General features: G+C 42.5%; 1 protein-coding gene across 1 annotated transcript; it reads right to left on the bottom strand.

Annotated features, from left to right (window-relative positions):
- Positions 1-724: 724 nt before the first annotated feature.
- Positions 725-10,406, bottom strand: LOC138207229 (inositol polyphosphate 5-phosphatase K). The gene is made up of 13 exons (XM_069164331.1): positions 9,927-10,406; positions 8,405-9,052; positions 6,694-6,801; positions 6,411-6,519; positions 6,192-6,308; positions 5,566-5,741; positions 5,032-5,143; positions 4,744-4,853; positions 4,418-4,628; positions 4,169-4,306; positions 4,016-4,081; positions 3,831-3,935; positions 725-2,489 (listed from the first exon to the last, which is right to left on the bottom strand). The coding sequence occupies exons 2-13, from the start codon at positions 9,046-9,048 to the stop codon at positions 1,998-2,000; spliced, it is 2,388 nt and encodes a 795-aa protein (XP_069020432.1). The 5' UTR covers positions 9,049-9,052; positions 9,927-10,406; the 3' UTR covers positions 725-1,997.
- Positions 10,407-10,442: the final 36 nt, after the last annotated feature.

The raw sequence follows: 10,442 nt of genomic DNA on the forward strand, positions 1-10,442 counted from the left end.
AGTTTCTACTCCACTACATTTATCTAACAGCGTTCTTTTCAGATAATATAACAACCTTGTCAAATACAACTCATTGTTGAAGATTAAATCAGTGATTTCATCTCAATAAATATTTAAATAGTCCAATATCTCATCAAAAATCAAAGATGAGAGGAAAAAGTGCAAAAACTGAAAACAGATTTGTTGATCAGAACTTAGTTTTTTCTTCTTTCCTCTCCCAGTAATCATCTGTCGTCCCCACAGGTTTATCTGCTGACATAAAATTGGATAAAAAGTCATACAAACTAGCTCCACCTGCAGAAGCTACAACAGTAACACGCTGCCAAACACTGATGCTTCAGTATTAATAATCTAAAGGTGTCATAGGTGTAATAACATAAGTCAGAGGGACCAAACCATGACTTTTACTTTAATACTGAAACAAAATGTTGTTGCTTATGTTTCTGATTTTACTTCAGTAGGACTTTTCATGCAGGACTGTTGTATGTTTACGGTGCTGTGTTGACCCTTTTGCTTAAAAAAAAAGGATCTGAATACTTCCTCCACCACACTTCTATCCCCTGCAGGGCAACATGTTCAGTACACACATACACAAGTGGTGCTCATTGTTCTGTAAGTCTCAAGTCTTGGTCAAGTCCAAGTCATCACGATACCCTTACAAAATTCAACTCCCTTTTAAAATTTTAAACAGACGAAGGTACAGTAAACATACAGAAATATAAAATGATATTAAAAAAATTTTTATTTATAACATTTTAAAGAATCTTGATCAGGTCTCCCTTTCTTTGTTATCCTTGTGACACAAAAATCATTTGTTATTTACACATTGACAAATGATTTTAACTGACTGCAGCATCATCTGAATGGGATAACTGAGTTAAATGCAATACAATACATACAATATGACGTGTGTTTTGCGAAGCACACTTTTCTCTATTGCTCTGGCAGCATGTGTGGCTGCTGCTGGATTGTTTTACAGGACATTGGTTGTCAGGAGGAAAAAAAGAGTCAAAAGACTGAAGTCTAATTGAAGTCACAAGCTATTGTTGCTAAAGTCAGGCTGTAAGTCTTTTTTGAATTTTGTCAAGTCCACTCTGAACTGTAGTGTGACTCGAGTCCACACATGTACATTTCTCCTTGACGGTTTAAAGTTGTGTTTATCCAATAAACAGCCTTTGTTAGTTTGCTTTTCCAGTTGTTCATGTTTTATTTGCACACTCACACAGTTAAACAACACTGTTTCCTTGAAGCGAAACAACCACATTAGCCTAAACATCCAATCACTGAGCTCCATAGAACAGGGGCTGTATTCACAAAGCCGCTAAGAATAAGAGCATTGGTCTGGGATTACTGGTCAAGTTCACACAGTCACGTGTAAATGTCAGATTGACTGGTGATAAAATGCTCTATCTCTACTGTTGGATACATTAGATTCATCTCATGAATACAGACCAAACCCTATAGAGTTAAAACCATGATGTGGTCCAAAATGCATGTTTGACACATATATGTTCTAACACATAGGCCTACACAAACAAACACACACGCACACGCACACACGCACACACGCACACAAACACGCTCTCTCTCAGTGTCGTGACCTATGGTACCATCAATACTGGTGTTCCAGCGTCCTTATTTTGATACCGTCCACCTGGATCCATACAGCTGTCAATAACACCCGGTCACATCCATCACAGGTCAACTCTGACTTTGGTTTCACATTCAATATGTTTGTTTACGTATGATATACCTTATGAACCTAAAAAAGCACTTGTCATCGAGAGTCCGGTCACATTTTTGACTCACATACAGTAGTGTATGAGACGATGGTAGACTGAGAAAAAGGGAACTGCAGGGCTACAATGTGGAATGTTTGCAAACTACGTTAGGAGTCATTAAATGTGCTGCTTCTACGAGCACAGTGACAGTGTGGGGTTGGATCAGACCCTGAACGCATGGATATTGCCATTGTTCGCCTTGCCCAGTACTGCATTTTAACTCTTGATCTTTATGTTCTTTGAGGTCTCTGTTTCCCCTGCCTTCCTGATCTGTTTGACCCCTGTGGGGCTAACCTGAGCTGATCTGTGTTCACCTATGATGGCAGCAATCAGGGCCTCCGGCACAGTCACCCCACCGCCTGGAGACACAGGGCTGCGAGGACTGAGCGGGCTGATGGCGGGAGACGGCACGGTGTTAGGGGACACCAGCCGCTCCTTCTTAGCAGCACAGCAGGGAGAGCGGCTTCGTGTCTGGCTGTCTTTGGAGCGAGGGCAGAGGCTGAGGCCCTGCAGGGAAGGGATGGGGTTGGACGAAAGAGCGGGAACAGCAGGGCTGCGACTGCGGCGGTGACGATGGTGGTGTTTGCCGTTTTTAGGGCTCGGGCTGCGGGAGTTTGGAGCCAGCAGAACCAGAGTGCTGTCATCCTCTGAGCTGACCTCTGAGCTGTCAGAGCGGCACACAGTGGGGCTGTGGATGGGCATCTTGATCTGTGGAGGATGGAGGGTTGAAGAGAACTGATAAAAAGGAAACTACTGGACAAAATGTACGTAGGCACACCCTTCCATACACTGTAAAATATAAATAAAAGTAGCAATACCGCAATGTAGAAATACTCCAGTACCGGCAAAAGTCCTGCATCTAAAAGAGGACTTCACTAAAAGATCTGTACTCATCGTACAATAGAATGATGGCTGATAGATCAGTTATGCTGTCTGTTGTATTATCACATATTCAGTGAATTAATGAAATAGTGATACATGGATTTTCCAGAAGCATTTCAATATTGTACCTATAGCTGCAGTTACATCAGTTGATTAATCAATTAGTTGATTGGCAGAAAATTAGTCGGCAACTATTCTGATCGTCAATTGATGGTTTTAAATCATTTTTGAATGAAAAATATACCAAAGTTCTCCGATTCCAACCTATGAGATGTTAAGATTTTCTGGTTTCATGACAATAAACTGAACACCTTCTAGTTGTGGAGCATTGCAAATAATATTGAAATAATAGACAGAATAATCAATAATGAAAATAATTGCTAGTCGCCGCTCTAGTTGTAACTGGTCAAAGTGGAGATTATTTAATTGCTTATATACTGCTGGCAGTTTAAACTATTTTGTTATAGTTTGAAAACAGATCATATGCTTTATAATCTGAATTTGTAAAAAGACTAGAAACTATAACTTGTGATTATTTTCAAATATCATAATTTTCTCTCTGAAAAGCCCAATTGTCTTATTCATATATGTTGTTTTGTCTGACCAACAGTCATATTGTTCAGCTAACGGTTTCCTCTCAGAAGACAGTTGGATCAAGAAAATATTCACATTTTAAGAGTTGGAATCAGATAATTATTGCTTTTAAAAGGATTTATAATCAATTCATTAATTAATTGTCAAAATAGTGACTGTTTAATGGGTGACACAGTGGTGCAGTGGTTAGCATTGTCGCCTCACAGCAAAAAGGTTCCAGGTTTGAATCTGGGCCTGTCTTTGTGGAGTTTGCATGTTCTCCCTGTGCCTGCGTGGGTTCTCTCCGGGTACTCCGGCTTCCTCCCACCATCCAAAAACATGCACCTCAGGTTAATTGGGGATTCTACAAATTGCCCTTAGGTGTGAATGGTCTTTGTTTCCATTTGTCTGTAAGTGTTAAGTTGGGTCTATAAGTGGCCCTGTGACAGAATGGTGAGCTTTTGGTCTTAGGTATACTTATGAATACTCAATAATGATTTTAAACAGATATATACTTATGTGTGTGTTTTTCCATTCATAATTGTATAATAAAAAGGAGTACGATTGCTTGTTTTGTTCTTTGAACTGGGTTACCTGAATTATTGACGACAGTCCAACAATACTGTTCATGTTATGACTGTAGTAACCCAGGATGTATTCACAGTCATCTCTTGGCAAATCCTCCTCTGAAAATGTCACCTGGAGAGAGGAAGGCAAACAAATCAACTTTGAGTTCAGTTGTGGCTCAAAATACATTTGTGAATATGAGTCTGACACACCTGTGTTGCATGCTCTCCTTTGGCCCACACATACGCCTGGTAATCTTTGTGATGTCTGAATCCAACCTGCACAGAAACAAGTCATGGCTGTAAGCGTAGACACTCTGGGGACAAACTGTTAAGAGTCTGTTTTAAGGACTACCTCAGGATTACCTTGTATATTGCCACCCAGTCCCATGAGCTGCGCTGATAAGTTGATGCAACAGTGAATCTGACTGTAGCATCTGAGATTTTGCACCACACCTTGTTTACCTGCAGCTCCACCAGAGGCATGCCCACTCTGAATGGGAACTACAAGTAAGAGCGTAGCACAATGAAATAAAACACAGGAAAGCAAAGAAAATAATACAAACAGACAGCTGTCACAGTGTATTTGAGTTCATGTGTCAAATATTTTCTCACATGCAGGGAAAACAGGGCAGAAACAGGCTTGTGGTCACTGATGGTGTAGCCCATGTGGCTTCGGTACACGTGTTGCGTCACTTTAGTCGCCCCGCCCAGCCATGAGGTCAGACCCCGCTGCAATGCTGCATTGTGGGTAGGAACTGGGGAGCCAGTGCGACGAAGGCGCCAGAGGATACGATCTGTCCAGGCTGGTTTCCTTTTCTTAGCACTGAGACAAATGAAGATGGTCATATCAGTGAGCAACAGCTGAAGAGGTGTGAGATTTGCTTTCTAAAATGTCAAATCTATGAGAGTGAGTTTGTAGTGGAGGCAGCTGGACGAACCTGGTGTCGTACGTATGAGTGCCCACATCAAATTTATAAGTAGGTGGAAATTTGAGTGGTCCCTCCATGAAGCCTTCCAGGATGGACTCTGTGATTTTAGCCATATTGAGCTGTAGAGTAGTCAGACAACGGGGGAAACACAGAACCGAAGAAGGTGTTTGTTTATTTTGCGAAACAGCTCCCTCTGTTGGCCGTGGTCGGCGATCAACGGACAAACAGGTGGTGTAAAGCCTTCCAGAAAAATCCATCTGTCTCTGTGGATATTTTAAAATGCTTAAGGAGCCTCACCTGATCCCGCTCCCACAGCAGAGGCAGCTTATTGCTGTCAATGGCACATTTCACCACATGGATGTCGTAGTCTTCAATACGGAAATTTAAATCCCCAAACCAAAACACGACACTGCGGGGACAGAACAAATAGGCCTTTTATTTACATGTGGAACTAAGCAGAGACACAAATTAATACAATATAAATGAAATAAACATAGCAGAATATTATATTATGTTTTTTATAAATCAACGTACATAATGATTAGTGTAATATCCTCAAAAAGATCTAACATCATTGGTGAAATAAAGTGTTACTTAAAACTCAGAAGACATGAAATATCAAACAGAAGTGCTTTAGATGCTTTATTATGTAATATGGCCTCATATGATTTTTGAGCAGCAGTTGCAATTTATAACTCCGATCAGGTCTCAAACATAAGGGACAAGTTCCATGAATGAAAATGTTTACGTGCAGCTTGTATTCATTATTATGACTGAATGATGGAGATAATTCTTGAGTTCATTCAAGTTATATGTAAAAATGTCACCCACTCATGGTCCAGTAGACCGGTGGCAGTCCCTCCTTCAAACTGCTGCTGCTGAAGGATGCTCTCAAAGTCCTCCATGCGCTGCTCCAGGTTCCTCATGTGAGCCGGCAGGTGGCAGTTGAGAAAGCACACCGGGTGGCCGAACACCGTCATCCTGGCGCTGACACCACCTTTATTCCCCTGTGAGTGACAGGACAGGGCAAAGAATACAGTGACAAACGAAAGACTCTTCAGAATGAAACAGAAAAACAGCAGCAAGTATCAACTGGATCGATGTTCAGGGACAAGGTTGTGGTGTTTTTTTTCTGACACTGAGTCACAGAATCAGAAAGCCAGACAGCCTGCTGCTGCACTGACCTCGAAGAGAAGGAGACTGCACCAGCAGCAGCCAGGGGTGATGCTGACATCAACACGCACGGGAAGGTCACGCACTGACATACGCACCCACGCATGCATGCATGCAGACAGGAGGGAGCACGAGCACACACACACACACACACACACACACACACACACACACACACTACCTCTGACCACCCCGTCCCACTAACACAAGTCCATCGCAAATGTTGCAACATCATAAATCTCAGCTGGTTTCAGAGCAGCACTTCTTGGATGCGTAGCACGTACCCAATATCCCCCAAGTCCTGTGCGTGTGCTCTCTGTCTGCACACCTCTGAGGAATGGAAGATGGCAGAATTTAGAGAAAACCAGCAGCAGCACTCCCTGCATTCGCTGGGATGCCACCTAAACAGATGACATAGATGAGAAATAAGATATCAGTGAGGTAAACTACAATTAATTATGGCACAAAGATATCAAGGGCAACAGATCTGACTTCTTACTGACCAAAACATATCCAAAAGGACTGAGCATGTCCATGCAGAGCTCACTCCACTGGTCTGAAAAAAGGACATCCTTCAGCCTCTTGTTTATCATGGAGTTGACTTCCTGGAGTCTGGACAGTGCCACAAAGTAGAGAAATGTCATTAACAAGTATAAATGAAACTATAAATAAAAAGGACAGTGATGGGTAAGAGGAGGGGATGAGTCGAAATGACCACAGATGACTGAGTGGGCACTCACAGCTGTCTCTCTGTCACCGCTGAGCTGCACAGAAACACTTGCTTACCCGATGATGAACATGTCAATGTTCCCATCTGAAACATTTGGTCCAAACAGAGAAGTGATGTCATCTGGCGGGACAGCTGATCCCACGTTCCATGTGACAATGTACACCCTTTCAGAGGATAGAAACAGTGGAAATGCTGCATTAGATTTAAGTACTATATGGCGTAGGGCAAAAGAGGACATAATCCCTGCTGTAATCCTCAGGGAAATAACTTTCATCAGGACTTCTGGATATAGAAAAAAAGATAAGCACAATTAAGCACCTCTGTGTACCTCAGTGATGACTAAGTATTGTGTGCATGTGTGTGTGTGTGTGTATGTGAGCACTAGCAGAGAAAAAAGAAAGTAATGTTTGCCAACTAGAGAAAAATGATGAGACTATTTGTTCCATGGATCATTTAATTTTCTCAATGAATGAACGAATTGTTTTGTGTATAAAATGTCAAGAAATAATGAAAATTTTCAATCAAAAGTCCAAACTGAAAGAGATTAATTTTACTTTCCAATAAGATGAACAAGAGCAGAACATCCAGATATCTGAGATATTGGAAGCAGAAAATATTTGACATTTACTCAAATTCTTCACAGATTATTAAAAGAGTTGCCATCTTTATTTCTTTCCATAGAATAATGAATTACTAAGATGATCATTTTAGCTCTGCACCTCTTCACATTTCACTGGATGATATGTAGGTTTGTGCAATTACAACAAAACAGTTTCATCAAAATAGATATGCGAAGCATTATTGATTTAAACATCCATGCTGCTGTTTATGCATGTTGAGAACAAAAACTAGCTGTCATGTATTCACTATTAAACACGTTACAAAGTATATCATCAGCCATTTGCTTGTATTCATTTCAGTCTACAACATAAAAATCAATATCAAGGAATTTAAAATTAGTTTGAGAAATAATCCATTCAGCCAGATTGTCTTTATGAATAATTTGTGTTCTGTGTTTCAAGTTCTGCCATAATAACATTATTCTTATTAATACTGACTGTTATAAAACTCTGCCTGTTGTTCAAGGACACTGTAATATTTAGAACAGCAGCATTTTAATGTCACAATTAATCTAATTTACATTTTTCTATTCAAAATGGTATTACTGTCTTTTTGTTTGTCTACAGCATTTAATTTTCAGACAACAGAGCCTACAACTCAGAACAGAGTTCATGTGAGGGATTCCATTTTCTATGTAAATTGATTTTCATATCATGCCAAAACAAATGAAAATGGCTTCCTGAAACTAAGTTGATCGATACATCTATAAAATGACACCTAAAGTATGCAAATGTGATTTGTTGTGATCTGTAAGAAATGTGTGTTGCGTGACCATAGGGCCTGTTAACTGAAGACTTTTCTTAATTTTTCATATAAACAGTCTTCTATAAATTTAAACAAGCAGCCCTTGTTTAGGAGCGAGGAACACAACAAAAGTGCCTCTGGGAAATCTGCCAACAAAATGCGTATGTGCCACTCTGTCAGGTTCATGAGGCTTTTAGTGAAATTTGCTGTTGTGATTCAGTTGACATGGCCTGGCTCACATCAGCTTTCTTACAGCCACCGACTGCAGCTTTACAGCTGCTGCAGCTTTATTAGGCACAAGGAATAACAATGCCGGTAGTAGACAACAGAATGATTTAAATACCCTGTGGAAATGACTGAGTATTGGGAGAATGTTTTAATAGAGGTGGTTATTTGTCTCACCTGAAGTTGTTGTTCTCTCCTCCTGGCTTCTCAGACTGAGCCGGGCTCTGCGTTGAGCTCCCAGGTGAGGGGATCCTCTGCGGCTGAGGACTGAGGCTGAGTTTGGGGCTGAGGCTGGAGGGCAGGCTGGGAGTGGGGCTCAGGTAAGGCTGAGGGCTGTGGGGGCTGTGGGGACTGTGGGGGCTGTGGGGGCTGTGAGGACTGTGAGGACTGTGAGGAGGGAACGAGGACTCTGTCGGGGAATGTGACAGGATGTTGGCACTCTGAGGTCCAGGGATGCAAACAGGGATTAGATCTATTTCGTTGGAGGGCTCCACTGAGATCCTGGTCGGTTTTGGAGCTAGTTTGCTTCCAAGAACAGTCGGTCTTGGCCGGCTTATGCTTGCCAGTGTTGCAGGCGTGGACCCAGACTTTACCTGCCCGGACTGCCTTTGGTCTGTCACTTTCGTAGGTGCAGCACTGGCCTGCATGGGGCTCAACCCAGACGTTTTTTTGAGCACCTCTGACGGGCTGATGAGTGGTAGTTCCTGGATTGCGAGCTGTGGAGGTAAACCTGGACTGGCTTCGGTTAACACACAGGGTCCAGGATGCACTTTAGGACCACAAGGGTCTGCGCAGACTTGTTTCTGCGGCAGGCGATCCATCAACCTGCAACAGTATGTGGATAACACCATTTTTTTTATTTTTTTTATCATAATGCAGCTAGCAGGGAGCATACAATTACACAAAACCTCAACATCACTGAATCGTCAGGTGAAAGAGCAAAAGATGAGAAACTGCATCAATTATATTGGCTGGCTGATATTGAATATCTGTCTACATCAGGCTCCCCAGACTCCATTTGATGATGTTGTCATGCGAGGCAATTGGGCTGAGGAACTAACTTTGGACCTGCGTCCTGGATTACATCCTTACTGCCTGGCAACAATAATTAGCCCTTGACCCTTTTACAAAGCTAAAGAAAGAAAAGTTGCTGATCATTTGGTTAGTATAACACTGCAAAGTGCTTTTCCCCTCACCGGTCAACTACCATTTGATCTGCAGGAGCCCAGTCAGTCCACTGCTGCACATAATGGAGCACATCAGACAATGTCAACAGATACTGTAGGTCACAAGGAAGAGGATGCCTGACATGATAGCAGGACAGGGTCCATTCCTCCATTTTGTTTATATGCCCTCCCACACAGAAATTATACACCTCTTTTTAATAATTCATGATATGCAAATGAGGATGTCTTTGTAACAGACAAATTCACGTGACCACAACCTGAAAAAACAGAGCTGCGACTGAAAATGTGATCAGTTTGTATTGAATGCACTTTGAAAGTGAAAATGCAACTTTCAGAGCTTAAAACACAGAACAAGAGGGCCTGTTTCACATCTGCAAGTCTGAATGACGGCTCCGTTACCTACAAAGGTAAGAGCCTGGACAGTGGAAAAACACCACAAAGCACAATTTTTTTTTTACATAACATAAACACAGCCTGATGTGTCTCACACACCTCGCAAAGACACGTCTTACCTTTTTCGGCGTTTTAAAAGAAAAAAAATATTTCCAAGGTGAACCGCAAAGGTGATCTCACAAATTCACAGAAGGTGGAAGCATCAGCCGCCAATCAACGCGACCAGACTGTCACGTACAGGTGAGAGTAAAAGATCGATGTATGGTCCGGAGACAGACCGACCCAGGCAGTCTGCAGGACGGATGCGACTCCGGTCGGTGCCGCCGCGGACAGCGGTCGTCTCGTCACGGTGCAGACCGCGCCGCCGGGCTGTCAGGACAGAAGGCGGTCACGCTTGATGTGGCCGGACTCCTGCATGTTGATGTTTCCGCTACAACACAACAGCTGATTATACCTCATCCTACTTATTATCGCTGTCTCCGCGCCGTCCAGTTGGTCGGAGCAGCCGTGCACTTTTCGGCAAGCATCCCGCTTGCGCCTCCCTCTGCACACCGGCTCTACACCGACCCGGTACACCTACCTCCCTCCCTCTCTCTCTCTCTCTCTCTCTCTCTATGGGTGAACAGTTGGAGGCG

Source organism: Embiotoca jacksoni, unplaced genomic scaffold (genome assembly GCF_022577435.1).
Source record: "Embiotoca jacksoni isolate LCO1_2020_lvr unplaced genomic scaffold, fEmbJac1.0.p SCAF_10, whole genome shotgun sequence".
NCBI lineage: Eukaryota > Metazoa > Chordata > Actinopteri > Embiotocidae > Embiotoca > Embiotoca jacksoni.

Coding starts and splice junctions, on each gene's coding strand:
- LOC138207229 (XM_069164331.1), bottom strand. CDS start 9,048: ATGGATCGCCTGCCGCAGAAACAAGTCTGCGCAGACCCTTGTGGTCCT. Junction 5,742..6,191: donor CAGGACTTGGGGGATATTGG/GTACGTGCTACG, acceptor TGTCACTCACAG/GGGAATAAAGGTGGTGTCAG. Junction 4,854..5,031: donor TGCTGTGGGAGCGGGATCAG/GTGAGGCTCCTT, acceptor ACTACTCTACAG/CTCAATATGGCTAAAATCAC.